The sequence below is a fragment of the Meriones unguiculatus genome, chromosome 12 (genome assembly GCF_030254825.1).
Source record: "Meriones unguiculatus strain TT.TT164.6M chromosome 12, Bangor_MerUng_6.1, whole genome shotgun sequence".
NCBI lineage: Eukaryota > Metazoa > Chordata > Mammalia > Rodentia > Muridae > Meriones > Meriones unguiculatus.
The window spans coordinates 32,264,438-32,289,612 of NC_083360.1; the positions used below are offsets into that span (position 1 = coordinate 32,264,438).

General features: G+C 48.7%; 1 protein-coding gene across 3 annotated transcripts in view; it reads right to left on the reverse strand.

Annotated features, from left to right (window-relative positions):
* Osbp2 (oxysterol binding protein 2) overlaps window positions 1-25,175 on the reverse strand; it is a 160,604-nt gene that overhangs the window by 100,241 nt on the left and 35,188 nt on the right. For all 3 annotated transcript variants that reach the window (XM_060365546.1, XM_060365544.1, XM_060365545.1), the window contains exon 2: window positions 23,090-23,298. In XM_060365546.1, coding sequence (XP_060221529.1) covers window positions 23,090-23,298 — 209 coding nt within the window. The remainder of the gene's footprint in view (window positions 1-23,089; window positions 23,299-25,175) is intronic.

The following is a 25,175-nucleotide window of genomic DNA, read 5'->3' on the forward strand; positions in this document are numbered from 1 at the left end:
CCTCTTACTGACCAAGGACTCCACAGAATTGACTCCATTCAATCAAGCATCTACTCAGTTCTCTAATGATTATAGCTGAGTGTCAGTGGTACAGACCTGCAATCCCAGAGCTGGGGAGGCAGGAACATGAAGACCAGGAGTTCAAGGCCAGTCTGGACCAGGTAGAGTCTGTGTCAGGAAAAATCAAAATACTGACCAATAGATAAACATTTTTGACATTTCTTGATGTGGAAAGGCACAGACCACTGTGTATGTGCCATCCATGGACAGGTGGTCCCGGGAGAAGAAGCAAACTGAGCAAGCCAGGAAACAGGCAGTAAACTGTGTTCCTTCATGGTCTCTACTCCAGTTCCTGCCCTGGCTTCCCTCCTCGATGGACTGTGACCTGAGAACTGTGAGATCAAATAAACCCTTTCCTCCCCAACTTGCTTTTGGTCATGGTGCTTTATCACAGGCACAGAAATAGACAAATGGACCAGTGGTGGGTGGAGTTGCTTTGTATGGAACAAGAACCCGACCGGCACGTGCGAAATGCACAATTGAAAGGAAAAGTGACATGAAGCCAAAGACCAGAGAGGTGGCTTTTTGCAAAAGCATGTGCTGCTCCTCTTGCAAAGAGCCAGAGTTCGCTTCCCAGCACCCACATCAGGCGGTTCACAGTTGCCTATAGCTCCAGCTCCAGGGGCTCTGACACTCCTCTCTGGCTTCCGTGTGTCCACACACACATACAAATGAAGAGATAACAAAGGTAATATGCAGGTAAGAGGAAAGCTGAGCAGAGAACACAGCAGCCCCCTGTTTCTCTGCAGGTTTTCTTGCCGGTTTTCTGTTCAAAGTCAACTACAGTTTGAAAAATACATTAAATGGAAAAATTCAGATATTAACACTCCCTAAATCTTAAACAGCACATCACTCTGATTAGATTGGTGGAATCATAGACTCTCTTGGATGCAAACCAGCCTCGTCCAAGGTACCCGTGCTGTATACCCTACCCTCCCTGTATCACCGTAGCAGAAACCTCGGTCACCAGGTTGCTTGCCTTGGTATCACAGTGCCTGTGTTCAGGATGCGCTTATTTTACTTAACAGCAGCCCCCAAGTATGAGAAAAATGATGCTGGCAACTGGGAGAGGCTGAGGAAAAGCTGCTAAGCCCTTCCTTTAAGTGAGAAAAGTCAAGAAATTTACCTTAGGTATGTGTGGGCAGGAAAAGTCAGAGCGTATTCAGCATTCATTGCATGCTGACATTCCTCTAGTGGGATTTTTGTAGTATGCTCTGAGACAGAAGGAACAGGAGCAAAGGGCCACGAAGGCGGGGTGGACAGCAAGACCAGCAAGCACCAGGAGAAAGGACTCCCAACTACCAAAGGCGCGGCCCGTCTGACTCTCCACATTGCCATGAGACTGAAACCCTCCATTGTCTCCTCAGCTCTATCCCTACCTCAAAGGACTCCCTGTCTTCCTGAAGCTTTCCTGGGGAAACTGGGGAACAGCTTCAAAGGAGGGACATTCCTGCACAAGGAGTCACTTTTGCCGGCTCCCGAAGGAACAAGTGCAGTCTGGGAATTGCGGGAAGCACCAGTGTGTGTCAACAGCCAACACTAGGTGATGGGTCCTTTAGCAGCACGCATTTGTGGGAAGCTTCTCCCCCAAGCACTTGATGGCAGGCACGGAGCATGAGTCGAAGGTGCTGCCCTGTAGTCAGGCTAGCCTGCTGCTCAAACGCCTACGAGAAAACACGTCATTACCCCAGGGCAGGGGACATTATTTATAGGTTATACAGGGTGCACTGTTCAACTTCTACTCTACACTACACACAAATGACGTCAAGTCAATCTGGATAGAATTTTTAAGACTATCTCTTGGGGCTGGGCATGGTGGCATGCCTTTAATCCTAGTTCTCTGGAGGCAGGGGTAGGGGTCAGCTTGAGGTCGGCCAAGGCTACATGGTGAGACTGTCTCAAAAAGAAAAAGAATAGCTGGGTAGTGGTGGTGGTGGCGGCGGCACACGCCTTTAATCCCAGCACTTGGGAGGCAGAGGCAGGAGGATCTCTGTGAGCTCCAGGCCAGCCTGCAGTGGAAGTTTTGATTTCTTTTAAAACTCAGTTATTATATATATATATATATATATATATATATATGTATATATATATGTTTTTGTTTTAATCCCAAGTGGGGGATTTCAGTTTGGGCTATAGTTTATCCACAGCTGGTAACTGTCTCGTGCTGGGCGTGGTCTTTGCCAGCTGGTAACAGCCTGCCCTCGAGTGCCATGGAGAGGGGCGTGGTCTAGGATTGTGAGGGATAGAAACAGGAGAGCCGAGAGAGGATGTGGAAGGTGGCGGGTGGCGGTTTGGAGAGACCAGAGGCCAATGGTGTGGTGATGTGGAGCAGACTGACTGATAGACACCTTCTGGTGTAGCAGCTTGGAGAAGATTGGTATTGCCCGCTAAGAACCCATTGACCCTAAACAGAAAAGGGTCTGTGGCCCCTCTCCCCACTAACCTCCTCTCTTCTACCTAGAAGAGAGAAAAAAGAGTTTAAAAATGAGCACTATACCAGCCTGGTCTACAGAGTTCCAAGGCTACCCAGAGAAATTGTCTTTAAAAAGAAAAAGGTTCTTAGGCTTGGCATGGTAGCACACACCTTTCATCCCAATACCTAGAAAGCAGAGGCAGGTTCATTTCTGTGAGCTCTAGGCCAGGAAGGACTACATAGCAAAATTAAACAAAAATGTTTCTTAGGACATTCATACTCATTTCTTAGACAATGAGGTGATAGGACAATGGAATCTAGACCTATGATCCCAGTTTAGATCCATGAGCCCATTCTAGTCTTTCTTCTTTTTCTTTCTTCTTCCTTCCTTTCTTTCTTCCCTTTTTCTTCCTTCTGAAACAGGGTTTCTCTGTGTAGCCTTGGCTGTCCTAGACTCGATTTGTAAACCAGGCTGGTCTCAAACTCAGAGATCTACCTGCCTCTGCCTCCCAAGTGCTGGGATCGAAGGTATGTGCCATCACCACCTGGCTGATACCATTCTTAATACCTACTCCAAATTATTATTTTTCCTAGAAAAGAATTAGACATGAAGGAAGCTATACACAGAGCTGTGATTGGTGGGGTGAGGATGGTAGGATATTTACAACAGACTCGGCAGAGGGGGAAAACTGACAGCAGAAGGGGAACAACAGACTGCAGAGGGGGAGGAACGCCATGCTTCTAACGCTCAGGCGTGGTCCTCTTGCTGTCAGTGCCCAGGTGCACCCAGTGTGTGCATGTACAGAGGGCCACACACAAGGCCACATCTCAGTCTGTCCAGAGGTAGCTCAGTTTGGGGACCTGGCTGTCCAGGCTGTGCTGCCCACTGGCCTGCCTTCTTGGCTCTCACCTGGACTCAGGAACCCTGCTGATGGGTGACAATGTACACACAGAAAATGTGGGGCTTCCGTGCCTAGAATCTAGGGCCTGTGCATAGACACAGCCTTAGTCTTTTCCATCTAAGGAGAACTGGCCCTACTGTGTGGGGTTCCCTGAAGAGCAGGGTCAAAAACACAGCAGCGGGTGCAAATCCAGGCCAAGGCCTGGAGGTCTCAAAGCATCTAGCCTGTGTAGGCCTCCTGTAGTGTGACTGGTCGCTATAATTTAAATATTCCCATCAGGATTTAGTCTCTATTGTGAGCTATTAAGAGGGCAGAAGTGTAATCTTCCTGGGATTTGGAGATGCTTGACAGGTGATTAAAATTAAATAAGGACAGAAGGTGGGGGTAGTGCAATTCCATTAAATGTGACTTTTTTTTCTGTTGCTATTATTGTTGTTTTGCTTTTTGAGATAAGACCTTGCTATGCAGTCCAGCCTAGTCTGAAACATCAATTCTCCTGCGTTAGCATCTTGATTAAAGGTACATGACTGGGATTAAAGGTACATGCCACTGTGTTTGGCTGGGGAGTGCAGCTTTGTGAGAGCATGGAGTTCGAGTTGGCACACACAGTCATGCAGGGATGGATGGCTCCTCCTCCTCTACAGTGTGTGTGGGGGGAGGGGAGCATGTTTGGGTGCAATGACCCCAGCGGCAGCAGTTTGTGGAGGTGGGTGCATAGGTGCTGTGCTTCCAGCAGCTGCTTACCAGACGACAGGCTTGGGTGGGAGAAGGGCGTAGATGAACCTGGCCAGAGCCCTCCAGTCTGGCTGATGCCTGCTTTGATAGCGGTATCAAGCACTTCAGGGACACAAACAAGCTAGCCATCTTGAATCAACTGGAACAGACCTGGAAATCCAGGCCAGTCTTCTCACAAACTCTTTTGGACTGACCTCAGCATTACTTATTTGCAAAAACAGTTCAAGAAATGAAGAGCTGCTTGATGGGATGAGTGAGCAAATGGCTGTAGGGCGGGGTTGCTACCCTCAGGTTTTGTCAGTCTTGGGACAGTCATCAGAGAAAGTGCTAGGACCAACTGTGAAGCAGGGTCATTTGGTTTGGGGTTTTTTAAAGATTTATCTTTATTTTATGTGTATGAGTGTTTTTTTTGATAGTCATGTGATAGATGGGGGAGGGGTCGTGGCTTACACTTCCAGGTCACAAGTACCAAGTTTCCTCCCACTGCCACTTCCAGTCTGGAAGGCCCCCTGGAATGTCTGGAATGAGCTCATGCGCACAGACGTGTATCTGTCTGGTCTCACTGTTAAACCACGCAACTCAGTCACAGAATCGGGATTATACCACACAATCCACGGGCTAATCCAGTACAACTTTCAAGGTCATCTCCCTCCTCTATACTGTGATTTACTTAAATATTTATTTTAAAATATGTTCTTAAGGCGGCCAAGACCTCTAGTTAGAAAAGGACCTGGTATCTGGCTGCCACAAGAAGTTAATGTGTTCTCAGAGCACAGAATGTTCACAGAAACTTAAGTTGTAATAAAGATCTCGGCCAGTTAAAGCCGGCAGATAAGACAGCAGTGAATGCCTGACACTAACATCATAAACACCATGAGCCATGTTTTTTGTTAACTAAAGTAAAGGTGCTATGGGATTCAGAAGAGGAGGGAGAGAGAGGAGGAAGACGAAGGGGAGGAGAGAGGACCTGGGCTAGGATGTTTGTCTTGGCCATGAGATGCTCTGAAGCCACCTGGGGACTCTGAGGAAAGTTCTGTGTAAGAAGACATCTCATTTGCCTGTTTCAGTTGGTGTCTCTGGGGCTTACTGCCTCTGTCTGCTAACCTAGGCCCTAGTCCTGGAAGCTTGTAGCCTCTGTATCATCTAACCCAGGCCTAGAATGTTTTTAGCCTCTGAGACTTACTGCTGAATAATTTCACCCTTTCTTGTTCTTACTGAGCTCTGGGCTGGCTGGTTTACCTCAGCTGTTCTGGCTCAAACTCCTCTCCCAGCTGACTGATTCAATCTGGCTTTTCTCTCAGCCTCTGAATCGCTCTGCTTGGCCTCAAACTAACTCCAGCAATCTTTTCTAATCTCCTGGCTCCTTCTCATTCTCTGGCTCATTTGGTGTTCACCTGAATCTAGATTATTCTCTCTGCAGCCTATTACTACAGTCCTGGTAAAACTGTTTCCTCTGAGTCTCTGCATTGCCCATTAAGAAGCTTCCCTTTCCTAGTCTGTCAAATCTTTCTCTGATTCCTCACTTTTTCTGCCTCTCAATTAGACCTCACTTTCAAACATGGTTGCTTCTTTCTACAAACTAACTTTACCTTCATTGTTTGGGATTAAAGGCCTGTACCACCATACTGGACCTAAACTTTTCTTTGCCTGAAACCTGATCTATACCAGGCAGGCCTTGAAGTCAGATCTGCCTGCCCCTGCCTCCTGGATTAAAGGTGTTTGTATTCCAGCCAAAGCACAGAGACCTAAAATGTCTTTAAATATGATCTCTTGCCAGAGCAGCCATGGACAGCTAGAAGCCCTAATCAGGGACAGTGGCAGATCTTGACCCCAAACCCTCAGAACAGGAAACAGAGCAAACCTTCCCTCTGCAAGTCTTCCATACTCCATGACAGCAACAGGAAGAGACCAAGATGAAAGGTGAGTGGAAAAGGATTGGTTACATTTACCACAAAATGGCTAGCCCACCACTTGCTGCCTTGGCCTTGATTTCTAAAGCTAATTCCAACCGCAGGAAAAGCTCTGTATTGATGGCTCCTTACTATTTTTACAAAGGATCCACTTTTGAAACAGATATTTGTCCTGGTTAACCTTGAATGTCAACTTGACATAACCTAGAGCCATCTGAGAAAAGAAGCCTCAGTTGAGGAATTGCCTAGGTCAGACTGGCCTTCTGGGCATGTCTTAGGGAGACTGTCCTGACTGTTAACTGATAGATTAGGGTCAACCCCACTGTGGGTAGCATCATCTCTAGGGAGGGGTCCTGGACTACTTAGGAAGGCTGGCTAAACGTGAGCTTGTAAATGAGCCCCAAAGCAGCATTTGCCCATAGTTTCTGCTTTGAGTTTCTGCCTTGACTTCAGAGATGGACTGTGACCTGGAAGTGTAAGCCACAGAAACCTCTCCTCCCCAAAGCTGTTTTCCAAAGCATTGTGTTGCAGCAACAGGAAGGAAACTAGAATAATATCCATCCCCCAAGACCACCAAGCACGGAACAAAGGGTGCCTTACCTAAGTGGATGGCGTGAGGAAGCCAACCCACCGGCATCCTTAGTGGTAGGTGGCCCCTCCAAAGCAGCTCGCTCTGCCAGGAGCTCTAAGGCCACACGAAGCCCCGCCCCTGGCAATGTGTCTGACTGAGCTGTGGGTACAAAAGGGCAGCTAGTGTGTCACGCACACACAAGGTCTGTGAGTGGCCTTGGGAAATTTCTGAATGTCCTGCTCATGTCTCCAAATAGCTGCTTCCCAGGATGCTTTTCCACACTATGGCTGCAGCAGCCACCTGCCGGCTCTGCTTGTCTTCCTCTAAAAGTGCACCTGACTGGGCTGGGCTGGACAATGCACCTTTGGGAAGATGCAAGCTCAGAAGCAGCTGCCTGCCTTACACTCCGGCTCCTGAGGAGGGCAGTGAAGAGCCACTCACACACTGAAGGTGGTCAGGGAAGAAGGTTCTCTGGACCAAGGAGATGGGGCATGGTTTAACACTCCTACAGGAGACACACTCAGGTGTCCCTCGGGCACATCCCATTTCTTTTTGGTCACATCTGCTCAGAGCAGAGCTGGCAACCTGCCTGGAGCTATGCTGCTGCCTGTTGCGGTGAATCTGAAATTGAGCACTGTAGTCAAAAACCCAGGTGCAGCCAGGGCCAGCAAGGCCACCCTGTACAGCAAAGCTACAGCAGGACAAAGAGGCCAGTCTTCAGAGGGCAAAGACACAGAGGGACCCTGGGAGAGACCAGAAATGGAAGTGGAATTGAAAATCACTTTCCAGTGTGGTGGCACACTCCTGTAATCACAGCATTCTGGGGGCAGAGGCAGGTGGATCTTTGTGAGCTCGAGGCCAGCCTGGTCTACAAAGTGAGTCCAGGCCAGCCTGGACAGAGAAACCCTGTCCTGATAAACACAACAAACAGAGAAATAGAGAAAAAGAAAAGAAAATCACTGCCCACACAACCCTCTGGGATGCTCTCCTTATCCTGTGCATAGCTTCTCTAGTGTTTAAACCAGTTTGTCAGGGATATAGTTCCCAACACACACACACACACACACACACACACACACACACACACACACACGCTCCTATGCAAACAGCCCTCTTTCCAAAGGCATTTCCAATCAGTTGTTCACATCTGAGTAAGACCATCCCACATCTCACATGGATCTATGGTTGGCTGAGGAGCCGAGGACAGTGGGGACAATGATTGGATTTTCCAGCTGCTCCCTGGGGCCCCCTCTCACCTAGCTGCTTTGTGTTGTTCAGTTTTAGTGCTTCTGTTGCTGTTATTTGCCCTTAGAGCCATCTTGAGATGTAGACATTTTCTTGCCATTGCTGGAAAGAACTGAGGCTTAATGAGCTGAGGGGCCTTTTCCAAGGTCTCGTAGAGACTCAGGGGCAAAGGCAGGACCCCACATTTTACACTTTCTAGTTAGGCCACACCTGTTCATAGCCTCTGTCCACTAAGACTCTATACCCGGCTTTGGTCTGTAGTGTAGACCTTTGACCTTTGAGGGTGCATCACTATTCCAAGCAGAAGAAGACAAAACAGAGGGCAGAAGGCTGCAGCCCAAGTGCTGCTCACCCCAGGTTAAGTGAGTATAGCAGCCTGGTGTCTAATGACTACAGCACACAGGTCTGTGCAACCTGGTGATGACAAAGGGTCTGGCAGGAAAACGATGCCCACGATGCTGTGATGGTGTGAAGGTCTCAGCAGCAGTGGCTTTGGCCTCATCTACAGAGCAAGGCCATCTTTAAAATTCCCTACCCTGCTGGGCTCAGCTGAGGTCCTGAGAGGAGGGGCCAGGTCAGAGCTCCTCCCCGTCACTGGGGAAAAGCCAACTCAGCTTCCCCGAGAACAGACCATCTCCACCTTTGACACACCACCTCCATTTGAGCTCTGGTCGGCCTGAGCCTCTTTCAGCTGGCACTGGTTTACGCAGCTCCTCAGCAAGCCACAGCCATCTGTGTGGGTCACAGGGTTACTATCCAAAGCCAAACTATTCACATTCCTACAGAGTGGTAGGTGTTCTGTACTGCTTTGGTCAACAACTCCCCACTGATCCCCCGGCCCCAATAAGTCATCTGTTGCCACCAAGGCCAAGCCCTCAGAGGATTTTGCCTGAGACCCACCTCCCTTCTCTGTGAACAGCCAAAATCTCCCAACCAAGATTTAACTTCCTTTATGATGCCCCGGACTGCTCAGAAGCTGGCTTCCCCACTGGAAGCCAGCGCCTGATCCTTTCTCAGCCGTCTGATTCCCCCTTCCTACCTCCCTCACACTCTGCAGGACATAAGGAAGAGCACGGCTCCTTTAGGCAAACCTCAGTCCAGTGTAGGGTTTACAGATATGGATATTGTGTATTGACAAAACAAAACAACAAAGCCCTTCTTTAAAGTTACATGGATGAGCTAAGCCTAGTGACACAAGCCTGGCTACTTTAGGGGTGAAGTGGAAGGATGGCAAGTTCGAACAAAGCCAGCCTGGGCAACGAAGCCAACCTTGTCTCAAAATGTAAAGGGGGGTGGGGCTTGCCTAGTGTGCATGAGGTACTAGGTGCAATCCCCAAGAGTGGGGGAATGGAGTGACTGACGTGCACTGAAACCAGTGGAGGCTTCCACACAAGACTGGCTGTGACTTCCAGAATGGGCAGCTTCTGTGTGCTAAGTGCACCCAGGCTCCTCACACGTCTCTGATCAGTTTGTTTAACTTTTTCACCACCATTAAAACAAGAGGCTTTTAAAATACCGCCCCCGACGTTTTACAGCCTCCTCATACCCATAGCTTTCCAATCAGTGACGACTTCATACAAAATGCTGCTGACGGTCCTACCTGCTCCTGAAGTACATCCGCGCCCAGCCTGCCCTGTCCTCCATTATAACACAACCAAGGAACCTTCTATCTCCAACTATAGATCCGTTCCTCTCTTGGCACACATGACTCAAAGCACTCGGGAAGCTGAGGTAGAAGGATTCTAAGCCTGAGGCAGCATGTGCTACACAGCCAGTCCCTGTCTCCAAAGAAATGGAAGGGGCTGGAGACCTGGATTATCAGTTAAGGGCACTGGCTGCTCTCCCAGAAGACCCCAGGTTCTAGTCCCGGCACCCACCCACATGGTGGCTTACAACCATCTGTAATTCCATTCCCCGGGGATCTGATGCCCTCTTCTGGCCTCTGCAGACCCTGCATGCACATGATACGCAAACAGACATGTAGCCAAAACACCACACACATAAAATAAAAATGAAAATAGGTGGGTGGAGGGATGGAGGGAGACATCCCATTTCAGAAGGCCGTTCCTTCGTGTAAAAAGGGAGGACTGTTGAGAGTTCAAGCCACCTGGGACACAGAAAGTTTCAGAGTGGTGTTTACAATGCCACATTCCTGGACCACACAGGCCCCAGGAATTATTTCTACCTCGGGTACCACGACCAACAGGAGGAAAACTTTCCAAGTCTTACCTTTTAGAGGGTTTTCATCTTGGTGCTATAGGCTGGCAGGCTGCCATATGTTCTTTAGGGGAGGCCCCCGGGGCCACCAGCCAGCCCCACCCCTGCCCTGCTCAGCTGCCTGCCTGCTCACTCTAAGGGCAGAATCTGAGCTGGTGGGAAGATTCTGACCCTAGACTATGATATCAGAATGGGCTGTGACATCACAGAAGTGGCAGGCAGCTAACAGGGTGCAAGGCGGGAGAAAGGGACCGTTGAGCTTGACCAGCCCCCTGGAAGTAAAGCCCCAGATGGAAGGGTGGCTGGCCCTGGGCAGCTCTCTTCCTGCTCTCCAGACAGCCTCTCGCCCTGTGAGGCGATCTGAAGATAGTCTAAACGTAATTCACACACACACTGAACCTTATGTTGCCCATCCATTTAGAAACAAGACAGTGCAGGAGCCCTCCTCTAGTGCCACCTTGTGTTAACTTGAAGGATAGTCTTATTTGCTCACCAAGTGGTTTTTTGTCTGGGAGGTCTACAGCAGAACCCAGAGGAGACAGGCATCACACACCCCCGACAGGATTAAGTGGGAGTGGCCATCATGTAGATACACAACACACAATAAATAAATTCGTCAAATGGGACAGTGTGAGTGACTTATCAATCCAGCCATCCTACTCAGGGAGGCTTGTTAAGCCAGGGTTTGCTATTGATCCCATGCACCTCAATAAGGAAGCCCAGGCAGGTCCCCAATTCTCTCTCCTCCTGCCTTCACTTCTCCATGGGCTGGGATTAGAGGTAAGTGCCCCCCATGACCAACGTAACAACTCAAGCAAGGACACAACAGAGGATGACAGACATTGCTAACACCCGAGAAATTTTCTACAGCTCCATTATGTCATTTGCAAGCAGGACAGGGCCTCTTTCTCCCTATCTGATCTTGTATCTTTGCCTCCCTTTCCTTGCTTACTCTGCTGCTGGCGAGGGTCATCAGTGTGAGGGTGGGTGTCAGGGCATGACTGGACATTTGTCTGTTCATCTCCAAGAAGCATCCAGCATTCACAGTATAAGACTGGCTTTTGGAAGTCACCCTTAATACAGCAGAGGTAGTTCCTGTTCATTGGGTTTTCACCAGGAATGGTATTGAATCTTGTTGAATGAGTTGACAGGGTTGTGTCATTTTTGTCATGCAAGAGTGTTAGCATAGAGGTTGTTTAGACAGATCTTCAAATGTTGGCTTAATGTTGCACTCCTGGCAAGAATCCGCCTTGACCATGGTGAATTAGCCTAGCTGTATTTTTCTGGATTTCAATGGCTAGTATCTGAAAATTCAAAAATCTATGTTCAGGACAGACACTGAGCTGCAGCTCTCCGGTACCATCTTTGTCTGTTTTGTATGGCGGCAGCATCATCTTCATGGAATGGCTTGGAAATCTCTCTGTTTTCTCGGACACAGTGTGTGCACATGGTGGTGCTTCTTTCACAGACATTTTCTAGAGTTTACTAGTGAGGTTGCCTAGGCACGAGATAGCTGGACACGAGCCCAGGCATTCATAAACAATTCAATATTTTTTTCTGAGGCAGATTGTGCCATGCAGTCCATGCTGGCCCCCACCTTCCATCCTCCTGCCTCAACCCCCTGAGTGCTGGGATTATAGGCAAACACCACCATTCTTGGCTTTATAACCAACTTTATGGGGTCATATTACCAAACATGAATCTGTGCGCATTCTCTCTCCCTCCCCCCCTTACTTCCTCCCTCCCTCCCCCTTCTCATCTGGTATTTTCTAGCTCCATAAAAATATTTTTTCAGTCTTTTGGGCCAACAGAGCTTTAGACACTGCCCATCACTTTATTGCCAAGTGGAGAAGCAGGGAGAGAGGGAGGGAGAGGAAAAAAGGGAGGGAGAGAGAGAAATACAATGAGGGTTTGCTCACCTTTGTGGACCATAGTACTTCCTACTACAGGATGGGATTTCTGCAGTTTTGGGACCCCTGCTGCCTGCACTGTCATATCCCACAGATTTCCTGCTCCCTGGGCCTGACCTGGACAGCCTCCTCTGGAGCTGTCACTACTCACTGCTTTTATGTACATCTTCCCATGGTCCAGAAGAACCTGGAAGAAAAAACTCCCCCAAATTACCACCTGTTTGATGCTACCTCAAATTCTGGCCTTGTGTCTGTTTAAGTCACAGAATCATTCGCAAGTCCCCTGGGTGACAAGATTCTGTTTGTTCTTTTACACAACCTTCAGCCTTTTAGGTAAGGAAACACGGCAACGGTGACCCAGTTAATACAAGCTATAGTCGGGATGTGAGCCTAGGCCTACCTGGTACCCGAGGCTGCCCAGGGTTAGGAGACAGCCAAGCAGGTGTGAGGGATGCTGGACAACTGGGCAAGCAAACAGGAACCTCCCCCAGGCAGGAGCTGAGGGAGCGGCCACAAGGCCAGACCCAGCCAGGAAGAAAGAGGGAACTAGATCAAGGCCAGGTGCGGTGGCACACTTCTTTCATCCCCGCACTCAGGAGGCAGTCAGGTGGAGTTCTGCATTCAAGGCCAGCATGATCTACTCAGTGGTTTCTAGGCATCCAGGACTACACAAAGGAAGCACAGGCAGTGTGCATAGCCGACTCACCACTGGCCTCGTTAGCCCTTCTCCAAGGGGACGGTCCATCTGCAGGAAAGTCCTTCTTTTCACTGGGCTCTTCTCCCACATCCTGATGACCCGAAGACGAGGGGCTGAGGGATGGCTCAGACCTTAAGAGCACTTGCTGGCTGCTCTTCCAGAGGACCTGGGTTCAATTCCCAGCACCCACAGGACAGTTCACAACTGTCTATAGCTCCAGTTCCAGGGACTCCAACATCCTCCCACAGATAAATATTCAAGCAAAACACCAATACAGATAAAATAATTTTTTAAGCTCAGGTAAAAAAAAAAAAAAAAAAAAAAAAAAAGGCAGGCGAGTGAGAACAGCTATGCCAGGTCCAGCAAGCATGCCTCCTAAAGTCTGGTCAACCAACCACCAGATGGCAGCTGTGGACATAGGATAAAGCTTTTTCACATCAAAGAATGCTACTTAATGAGCAAAGCCTGGGGTTGCCCCATTCCTCATCATTCACTCTTTCACAAGACAGATGTAAGAAAGGGCTTGTAAATTCAAGACTAGGAAAAGACTGCCTTGGCAAGATCCAGAAGAGCCCTGGCCTCTTGTGACATGTCCGTCTCCAGCCAGCAGGGAGGTCCTCTGGGACATCATCTAAGGCCTCCCCCATCATCAGCCAGCTGCCCATGGCCCTGCACGCTCTCTGCTCCCAGACCATCTGCTCCTAGACCCCGTAGATCTGGCTTTGTCAAGTGGGGGGTGACAGGATGGAAATGGGAAATAGGCCCAGGCATGTGCCACATGTGTCATGTGGGACCACACACATCTCATGGCAGCCATCTAGGTCCATACAAGAGGAACAGCAAACGGCTCCAGAACTCATGCAATGAGCCACTGGTTAGCATGACCACGATGGCATAGCCCCGAGGACTAGGGGTCCTGAGGACTTCATGCTGTGATGGAGCATAGCTCTGCTTGTTATCACTGCAGCCTTTCTAATCTTCCTAAGATATGAGTTAGGGGGCCTCCAGCCCCTCACTGAGCGGTATCACTGGCACAATAACCATGCCTGGTCTCTTTCAGGCATTGCTGCTGGAGCAGATTAATTCAACCACCACCCTTGAACGGAACCTACAGATGTAGATTGTTAGCAGTGACTACCACCTTTAGAAGGAATTTGGAAAAAGATTGTTTAGCAAGGTTAGATAAAGATGTTTTTGCTAGTGGCTCTGATGTAGACAATCTTAGAGACCAATTTGAAGTTAAGAAAAGTACACTTTTCTAATAGTTGAGATAGGGACTTTTTGAGTTGGAGAACTAAAACAATACCCCAGTTAGCACTTGCTGAAGCTGGGCTTCAAGGTGATTAAGGTGTTGTACCCATTTTTGCCCTTAGCTTCCTGGTATGATTTAATAAAAAATATTAATTAATGAGTAGATGTGCACCTGGAGGACTTAAAAGTAGAAATGGCTGATTTGTTTTTTTTTTACATAAAAGCTTAGAAAAAAAGTTTAGATTGGTGATTCTTTTAAGATTTTTGTAAGATTATCTTTTAAGTTAATTAAGTGATTCTTTGTAACCACAAATTGCAGCCTGCCAGTAAAGAAAAACCTGCTGAGAAATTATCTTCCTCACACTTAATCTATAACAAATTGCTTAGTTACAAATGTACGTGAGTTCCTGAGAATACTTTGTTTTTCATATTTGTTTCTCACCCATAATACATGAAACATTTGATCATGTCAGGGTATTGGGGAACATGTTTACATATGCTCATTGTAATCGTTCACTTAGAGAAAAATAGAATGTAGCCACATTGTGATTTTTGTACTGTTTAAAAGATCTTGCTGGGATATATAAGCTGTGGGAGAAAAAAAAAATAAAGTTGTTGGAAATCTTTTTCATCCACAAGTGAGGTTGGAATCTTTTTCCATACACCCAATGTGTGTGTGTGTGTGTGTGTGTGTGTGTGTGTGTGTGTGTGTGTGTATACAGTTTTTTCCTGCCTTCTTTCCTTTCCTTTTTAGATGCTTGCCCCTATCAGTGGGAGACCCCACTAGGAGCCATCATCTCTGGCCCTCCACTTGCCACCATCAGTGGAAACTCCCCCTCCTCCCCCCAACCAGGAGCCATCAGCTCTGGCCTGCCACCAGAAACCATTAGTTCTGGCCCCTCAATTACCACTAGCAGTGGAAGCCGATGTTGTTCCAGCCTGAAAAGCTAAGCTTTTGCCCTCACAGGAAGCCTGGGTGATCAGCCAGCCACTGATCAACACCCTGCCTCAGTTTACCCCCTGGAGTGTCGAAGCTGGACTTTGATGGGTAGCTGTAACGTCAGCCTGATGCAGTGGTAGATGACAGCATCATGTCACTGTGTCAAAAGGTTGGGCACTCCACGCTACGTCATGGCCTGCCTACCCAGGTGCAGAAGAAGCTGATCCAGTAGCGGAGTGCCCCTCCGTAGGAAGTTGTAAGTGGGCCGATCCCAGGGTGGGGGTCTGGCAAGTGGATGTGCTGAGAGGTCAAGAGACTAAAGAATGTGTGGATCCTGGCTAGACAGCCGTGTGCCACAGGGATGAGCAGCTGTCCAGGGGTGAGGTGGCATTTATCACCCAATAAATATAGCAAAAGGAACTCAATTTAAAACCAACAAAAATGTGGTAAGTGCAAGCCAGGCATCGTGGCAAACACCTGTAATTCCAGCACTGGCTGAGAAGGCAGCAGGGTCAAGGGGTCAAGGGACACAAGTCTTCATGAACCTGAAGGCACATGAGGGGAACAGGTGTCACAGCACTGCGGGCAGCAGATGGCGGAGTCTCCAAGGGAGGCTTCAGGGGAAGGCAGGTGCTGCTCGCGGACGAGATGCCACAGGTGGCAGCCGGGAGCTGCCCCTCAGGCTGAGCGGGAGGGCAGGTTACAGGTGGGTCTGTAGCCCTCAGGGGAATGACACAGGGCTTCCTGTGGCAGACAGTCAGGAACTGGGGGGACTGCCACAGAACAGGTGGTTAGGTAGCTTCAGGCAGAGAAGAAGGACACAGGATGGCTTGGCTCTGTGGCCAGTATATAAGGATAACAGATGGATGCATTTCTTCCTTAGAGGCAGTATTTATCATCTGATTTTTTTTAAAAAGGCAAAGAGAACTCAACTTCAAACTAACAAAAACATGGTTGTTGCTGCAAGCTAGGCAAGTTGGCAAACACCTGTAATCCTAGCATTCAAGAGGTGGACACAAGAGGATCATGAGTTCAAGGGTAGCCTGAATATGAGGGGTTGCAGGTTTTTAGGCCATCAGTTCTGGCCTGGACTATACAGTGAAACCCTGTCTTAAAAACAAACAAACAAACAAACAAACAAGGACAGGCACAATAGCCATGAAGCCAGGCCCCTGCAGGAGGATCAAGGTAGGAGAGAAGTGTGGTCATTTGGCCTGGGGTCAGTGAGGAGCAGGACCACCAGGTGGATCAAGGTTTATGCCAGGAAGCAGGATAGTGGCAGGAGCTGGGTTTCCGGCAGGTGAACAAGCTCAGCAGGCCTCACTAGGCAGGTAGGCTGGCTTACCAGATTGTATAGTATACTGTAACCCCCAAATCCCTCAGGTGCATCAGGGAGAAGACAACAGCTTCCCAGCAGACACTGAGGGAATAGACATTTGCCCTCCTGAGCTTTGGTTTAAAAAGAATAAACATAGGCCCAATGCGGTGAGTCTTTAATAGCAGCACTGGGAGGCAGAGGCAGTCAGATCTCTGTGAGTTCGAGGCCAGCCTGGTCTACAAAGTGAGTCCAGGACAGCCAACACCACACAGAGAAACCCTCTCTTGGAAACAAAACAAAACATAGTCTAAAGGCTAAAAGTGCCTATCTCCCCAAAGAAAACCTGGAGGCAGAGCCAAAGAGTACAGGGTCAGCTGAGTTCATCAGGCTAAGGAGAGAGAGCCAGCCCCCTGGGTCCCTTTTCCCAAAACCCACAACTGAGGGGGAGGAGAAGGTTGCTCTGCAGGGAGGTCTGGAACAAATGCAGGTGACCATCCTCTGTGTGATCCCACACCACACTCTGTCACTGTTACTGTTTGAACTGAAACGTTCTCCAGAGGCTCATGTGTTAGGTGGTTGGCTGAGGAGTTTTCAGGATGCGGGACCTGGCTAGCAGGTTTTAGGACCACTCACTACTCCCAAATCCTGGTCGTTACAAGCCCCCACTGCAGGTACAGGCACATCTGACTTTCCCAAGCCCAGCCCAGAGGTAGCCGTTACTCAAATTCACTTTTCAATGCGTGCTCAAATCAGATGTAAAACTCCAGGAGAACGAGGTCCCATTGGTAGGGGTTGTGGAGGAGGGAATGCCCGCTGGAAATAGTTGAGCCTCCTGTGATGGACAGTGGTTTCTGTGCTCTCACTGGGGAAGTGCCTTGGGAGGTTCCACCTGCCCCTGGTTCCAGTCTAGCCCTGTTTCCTGGAAAACTTCATGTGAAGATCTGCTGTTGTGTCCTGCCACACACGAAGCTGGCTTACTGGACTCCTTTCCTGCCATGCTGAATAGAAACTCCTCTGAAACCATGAGCCAAAATAAGCCTCCTCCCTCAAGTCATTCTGTCAGGCAGTGCCACGGAGAAAAGTGACAAGCCCTGTCAGTAGCAACAATACACTTGCAAGGTTCTAATCCCCACAGAGTCAAAACTTCGACACATTGGGTGTTTTGATAAAAACAGACCACAACAGAATTGCCAAACGCTTATTCTTCCAACAAAATCAAGTGGAATTCACACTCACTTCATAAGTGAAAAAAGATCAACACCACCTATAAGAAGGCCCTAATTTCACCGTAAAGGGGATAGAATTCCCTCAGATGGAATACACGAGGCTTCAGAAGAACTGCCTTAGTTTCGAGTGGGCCATCCTGTCGGTAGCCTGACATACATCTCTTCTTCTTGTGGAAGTCCCTCATCCTGTCTCATCCACTTTCACCCAAATGCAGGACCCAGCCATCCTCCTTCTTCCTCAGGGAAGAAACCACCTGAGCCTCTGCTCGGGCCACAGGCAGCTTTCCCAGTGGTCTTTCTGGGCCAGGGATCTATTAGTTTGCAATGTCCTCCCAGATAAAACCTTCCATCCTGCAGGGAAGCTCCTCAGATTCAGGAAGTGAACAACTCAAAGGCTTCTGAAAGCCCCTGAAACTGAGCAGATACACTAGGCCCTTCTCTTTTCAAGTATCTCTGAGCAGCAGGGACAGCTGAGAGGCATCCTCAGACCAGCTGGGCTGCCTAGAAGAGTTTCTGATCAGCCAAGCCAACTGAAAGGAGCAGAAACCAGCCAAGCTGACTGGAAGAGGTTCAGAGCAGCTGGGCATGTGGAAAGACACTCTCCACCCTGCTGAGCTACCTGCAGCCTCTGTAGTGTGCTCCGGGGTTCCAGCTTTTGTGAGCCCTCACTCACGCTGGGATGGCCTTTGGTGATGCAGCTGCCTTTGAGTCACTTCCGCTCCTGTAAATAACCCCTCACCCGTACTCCCGTAAGTAACCCCAATAAAACTCACTGGTTCATCAAGACAGACTCTGGAGGTGCCAATACTTTGGTCTGTTGTGGGGTAACTGTCTGACATGAAGAAATGTTTGTTCATTTCTTCCCCCCAAATTGTGTCACACAACTCGGTCCCTGCTCCCCTGGCATCTTACTCCACCCAAAGCACAACTCTCTTCTCCCTTTACAGGGCTCCCTGGGGTCCAGGCTGCCCATCTCACTCCTAGACAGTGAATTCCTTCTCTGCGTTCCCCACTTCAGGCTTAGCCCTGGGACACAAAAGGACACCAATGAAGGTTGTTTGAACGGCAGGTGAACATGAGTGCATATGGACGGTTTTTGAGCGACTTCACGTGAGTGTGTTGTATACATTTACAGAGTGAGCAAATAGCACTCAGCGATTGGCTGCCTCACACCTACTTAAAAAGTTGGCACTATAACTGGCTAACATCGGTTTCCTTTATGCATTCCCAAACATACTAAAAAAAAAAAAGTCAGCTTTCCCCCCCTGGGGTAGCAGAAGGATTGATCCAGTTTTGCTTTTGTGAGCACGGTGGGCTTCTGGTTTCTTGAGGTTTAATGATTGTGACACGACATTTATGCACAACTGAAGACAAACTCCACCCCAGGAAAAGGATTTCCTCCACACCCAAATACGCAGGTGGAAGGGACCAGAAGAGCCGCCATCAAGCAAAGCAGAAGGGATAGACACAGGTGGAGAAAGGACCATTGAGTCGTGAGAGGTTTTAGGACCACTCACTACTCCCAAATCCTGGTCGTTACAAGCCCCCACTGCAGGTACAGGCACATCTGACTTTCCCAAGCCCAGCCCAGAGGTAGCCGTTACTCAAATTCACTTTTCAATGCGTGCTCAAATCAGATGTAAAACTCCAGGAGAACGAGGTCCCATTGGTAGGGGTTGTGGAGGAGGGAATGCCCGCTGGAAATAGTTGAGCCTCCTGTGATGGACAGTGGTTTCTGTACTCTCACTACTGGGCTGTTCAGCTGTCCTATCCATCATTCTCCTGGCCAAAGTCCCAGATTCTGCCCAGGCTGGCAACTCTCGACCGCCCTTGATGTCACATCCACAGCCCTTTGCTCCAACCCCTGCCATGATCCCCAGGGGAGCTGCCATGCTTCTGATGTCTGGAGTAGCTCGGCATGGGTCTGCGCCATTTATATGTTGCTCATTCCTGCTGCGATAACAGTCCAGGTGTGAGAGCGCTGAGCATGGAGGTCAGCTGGGACTCCTTACATCATCAGAATGACTGCAGAGCTGGAAACGGGTCTTCCTTTGATCTCGATGGGCAGCTGGCAAGGCTAGACCCTCCCAAAATAGCAGCACCACCTGGGGCCCCAGTACAGGAAGCTTTCTGGAGGAGAGCCTTCACATCCCAACGTAACAGTCTCCTCGGGGATTGTGACTGTAGAGAGAGCATCCAGGGCTGGTGCACTTGCTTTAGGAAAACATGCAGCAGGTCGGTGGGACAGACATACTGGAACCTGACCCCCTGTGGGGCTCTTCTGTCACGTTACCTGCCACCAGCTGTGGGCAGGATGGTGTTTGAGGGCCAGGGCACACTGCTCAACGGCCCAGCTCCCAGGAATGGATTTGGTTGTACCTACAGTGTGCCGTTTTCCATGTATCATCCTATAATCCTTCCAGCGACAAGCAGTTGAAGACAAGGGAACTGGATGCCAGAGATGCCTGGTTTAGCCAGGGCCCTACAGCTGGGAGTCAGGGGCAGGGTGGGGGTAGAGGGGCTTGGGAAAAACCCTGGCCAACTGTTTACTTCACAGATGAAACTGAGGTACTGAGAAGTCAAGGCACTTACCCAGCATCAGACAAGCCCCGGCCCTAGCGCTCTGCCTGTGCTACTATAGAACATTCCACCGAATGTGGAAAGTGAGAAGGTGAAGAAATGGAAAGCCCTGGAGGGACCCTGGGGCCTGGAGCTCACGCATCTTGTGTGCTCTGTTTTGTTTCTCAGGCTAAGCAGAAACCAGCTTCACTCCTCTCATCCCTGGTTCCCTTTGCACCATAGAAACTGGGTCTGCGTCCTCATCTGCCCTCACCCACATACCCTGGCTCTTCTGACATGCATTTTTCTTCTTTGGTGTTTAGAGGCAGTGTTTCACTATGTAGTCTAAGCTTGGCCCAGAACTCATGATCACCTGTCCCAGTGGTGATAGGCAGAGAGAAACCACAACACCTCAACACTTCCCCTCCAGGAGGTCAGAAGATCCACAGAGGGAGCCATGGAACACAGGCCTCACAACAAACCCTCATGGGCACTGACTCCACTGCTATGCTCAGTGCCAGGCCCAAGATCAACATGGATATTAAATGCACAGGTTCCCCTTGGATGTATGTGTGTCCACGAAGGCCAGAGAAAGGCATTAGATTCCATGGAACTGGAGTTACAGATGACTGTGAACCACCATGTGTGTGCTGGGAATCAGAACCAGGTCCTCTGGAAAAGCAGCCAGTGCTGTTAACCACTTGAGCCATCTCTCCATTCCTTCCCGAGTGATTAAGAGTGTTGGATATTTGTCAAGATTCTTTCCTTGCATTACTTCAGATGATTGTGAACCCACCTTCAATCAAATTGCTATATTACACTGATTGTTTTCTCTTATTTTAAACCTCCTTGGAGCAGGGCGCTGTGGCACACACCTGTAATCTCAGCACTCAGGGAGGCAGAGGCAGGCAGATCACTGTGAGTTCAAGGCCAGCCTGATCTACAAAGCTAGTCCAGGACAGCCAAGGCTACACATAAAAACCCTGTCTCAAAAAATAATAATAATAAACCTCCTTGGATTTGTGAATAAATCCTATTTGATCACGGAGCACAACCCTTTAGAAATGCACTGCTGGATCTTGTTTACATCTGTGTTCATAATGGATGATAGACCAAGCTTTCTTTTCTTGTCATATGATTGGTAGCTTTAGTGTCACGGCTGGCTGCATGGAAGAAGAAGCATTTCTTCCTATTCGGTTTTTATTTTTGATAGGACTGGTATGCATTCTTCTTTAAGATCTTGGTAGAATTCACTGGCAATGCCATCTGGACTTGAGTTTCCTTTATGGTAAGATCTCCCATTTCCATGCCACACTCTTTTATAAATGTTAAGATCTCTGTAGTTAGTCATGGTGATGCATGCATATTTAGACATTTTTCCATTTCATCTCATCTAGGTTTTATATATGTGTGTATATATATATATATGTAATCTTTATCCTGTAAAGTTTGGAAAAGGAGCTGACACAAAATTAGCCTCCAAGAAACAGTGGCAGAAGGGTGTGGCCTGATTTCTTCCGGTGATGGAGTCTGGATGCTTATTGCTGACCAACATATTAAAGGGGCAGGCTGCCAGCTAACAAGATGGTTCCAGTTCCATGTCTGGTTTTAGTTATTGCAGTATTCTCTTCCTGATTGCTGAGTCTCCTGTTGCTGCAGGTTTATCAATGTGTGTTTTCACAGCCATAAGTTTGAGTTACACTTGCTGTACCCCACAATTTTTTTTTATACTGTGTTCTCATTTCCATCCATCTCAAAGTAGTTTCTAGTTTCCCCTTGTGGTGGTTTGAATGGGAATGGCCCCCATAGGCTCCTATATTTGAATGCTTGGTCTGCAGTTGGTGGGACTGGGAAGGACTGGGAGGAGTGGCCTTGTTGGACATGTGTCATTCTCCCTCCGTCTCTCCCCGCCTTGCGCCTGTGGATCAGATGTAAGCTCTCAGCTACTGCTCCAGTGCCATGCCTGCCTGCCTGTGCCATGCCTCCCCACAAGGATGGTTATGGACTCTAAACCCCTGAAACCATAAGCTCCTGATAGACTGTTTCTTCTATAGGTTGCTTTGATCATGGTGTCTTATCACAGAAATATAACAGTAACAAAGACAGAAGTTGGTACAAGGAGTGGGGAACTGCTGTGACAGACCTGGCCATACTATTTATGGGACTGCACACAAAGGCTTACAGTTGTCCATAGTTCTATCCTCAGAGCGTCTGGCGCCTTCTTCTGGACGCTGAGAGAAAAACACACACACACACACACACAACAGACAAATGTGTCTGTTCAAAACACTCATACCCATAAAACTAATTAATCTTAAGAAAATAGCCTAATGGCTCATCCACAGACAACAGGCTAAATGAACTATGGCACCTCCACACAATGAAAAAACCATGTTGTAGAAGCAAAGGCAATGTTTTTAGGTACTAACGGGATACATTTAGGATAAATAGCATTTTAAATGAACACCTCCTCGAGTCTAAGTGTCAAGATGACTATCTCTGGCACTTCTAGTGGCCTCTAGTGAGAGACCAAGGCAAGCAGCAAGGGAAGAGTCTTACTCACAGGCTGTTGGAACTATTGGCTTATAAATCAATCATATAAATACTCTGACGAGACCATCGGTGTTGGCCAAGTCTGCAGTTCTGGGAAATTGTCCTCAGAACCCACAATGTGGTCACTGGGGAAAACCCAGTCTGAGGCACAGTACACCATCCTGGATGCCCACACTATGCCAGTGCTTCTGGATCACCCAAAAACTGAAGCATCTACTGCGCTTCTCATAACCATCCTGATTAAAAAAAGAAGAATGAAAGAAAGAAGAAAAGGAAGGAAGGAAGGAAGGAAGGAAGGAAGGAAGGAAGGAAGGAAGGAAGGGGCACACACAGCCCCTGGCACTGCAAACATTCTCATCCCCAGGACTCATCGCCCACAAACATCTCGGCAGATGGCTCCCTCAAAGCTGAGGGTGAATCCAACAAGGTGGGAAGGGGACACACAGACCTTGGGCCTTCTGAATTGGACCAGAGCATCTTAGATTTCCTGGTCACTGCTATTCCCAAAGGCTTTTGATTCCCAGTTCCTCTAGACTACCGAGGCACCACCGTACCCCCCCACCCGTGCTGAGTGGTCACTACCTGACTGCGTTTTCATCACACGGATAGCCTTGGCCTTGGCCAGCTCCAGAACAGTGATCCATTGTTGCCGGTCCACCTCTGAGCTGGCCTTGAGGTGGTAGGTCCTTGCCCCGTTGCATAGCAAGATTCCACAGGAGTCCTCTGTGTCAATGTGTGTGGAGGCCAGGTTGATGGTTCCACGGCAGGTGTGGGCCATTTCACCCTGGTTTCTGTAGGATTTGAGAGAAGATATGTGGTGAGCCTCCCAAATGCAATAGTTCCATTTTAAAGAAACTCTCAAGGGAAATCCTCATCTCAGACTCTGAGAGCGGGGAGACGCCCTGAGACACCGGTGGGAGAGAAGGCCTTATTGGAATCGACCATGTCTGCCTACTATGGGGAGAGGTAGGAGGCTGTTGAGTGGCGCACCTGCTGTGGTCTCAGGAAATGGAGAAGAGGCCAGCAGACAACACAGGTCTGCGGCTTCATGCCAGGCTCTTTCCACTAAATCTTGGAAGCGAAGGGTGAGCTGTTGCTGCTGAGCCAGGACTGGAGGCCTGTTGCTCAAAGGGAGGACCTGAGGTACCTTCTCCTTTGAAGTACCCTGGGAATGGTGTTGCCCTTATGACCTCATCATTCTGTTCCACCAAGAAAGCCAGAGAGCAAAGACATTATCGTTGCTGCTCAAGGCAATGACGGGGCTAACACGAGGCGGCCTCACGGCAAAGGAACGACCTCATCACTGCTGACAAGACTGTGGAGCTAACCGTTTCAGGGGTGACTAAAGGAAGTATTATTTCCAGCGGGGTTCCATGTCTGAAGACCAACATCCGACCATCATAAGTGCATTTACTTAACTCACTCCCTTAGACACTTGAAAAAAAATCCAGAACTCCATAGGAACCCCAGATCTTTCCACAGAGGTGTTGCAAAAGGAAAAACAGTTGGCAAGCATCTAACACCTCCGTGGAGGAGTAAAACTCACTTGGCAGTTTCCTACCATGGTGGCTATTCTTGGTTGTCTGTCAGCTTGACTCCAACTGAAATTAGCTAAAGCCCCAGCGGCTGGGTATCGTTGTGAGGGAATTTTCACAATCAAACCATTTGAAGTAAAAAGACCCATGCTTAATCCAGATATTTTGAGGTGAAAAGATCCACCTTTTCCTTCGACAGGGAAGAAGGCAGCTCTTGCTCTTTGTCTGCTTAAGGGAGAAAGTTCATTTTAGATCAAATCAACAGATGCCCAAGAGGCTCATAAGCTCCACCCTTTCAGCTCTGCACACAGCGATTCTATTGGTGGGTGGCTGTTCCAGCCTGCACCAGCAGTTTTCCTTGGCAGATGTCCCATGATCCTCAGGGGCTTTCTGCATGGACACCAACCCTGCCACACGGTGCTTGGCCTCTGCTGCTGTCCATGACCCCCTCAGTCTGGAATCCTCCATGCTTTCAGAACCAGCAATGACATGGAGGCTCCTGATGTGCTTGATCTCCCACCAACTGGAGATGTCTGGCCACCCTGGACCACACCCGAATCAGCTTCTTCGTGCTGACGCTGGGGAAACATTTTCCTAAGCGGTTGCTTCCGAGGAGCAAGAAACCCCTTCAGCTTAGGTTCTTTATTTAATGGAACCTAGACCCATGAGATGAAGTTTTGCCCCCAAGACACCTTCCCTATTGCCCCACTGTGGCACTGGAGGCTTCTTGTGGTTCCAATCTTTAACACGCATCAGCATGAATGCTCACCAGCCCTGAAATTCCCTCTGACAAATTAGCCAATTATGTTGATTTATTCCACTCAGGTTCTTAATACAGGGACAGAATTAAAAAAAAAAAAAACAAACAACAAAAAAAAAACTGATTCTTGGCAAAAAAAAAAAAAAAATACATTTATGTCCTCTAGCCCAATCCCTTGTTTTCTCTCAGTGCTCATATCTTCTTTGCTCCACCAGCATGTATCACCAACCTCTGCTTGCAGCTCTCAGTGGCTTTTCTAGACCAAAGGGCCAAGGTCTTCCACAATCCCTCCTACAAAACAGCCCCAAAGGCCTGAAAGCCACGCGGTCATGTTCACCACAGCGACAGCACCACTGCCAGTACCAGCTCCCAT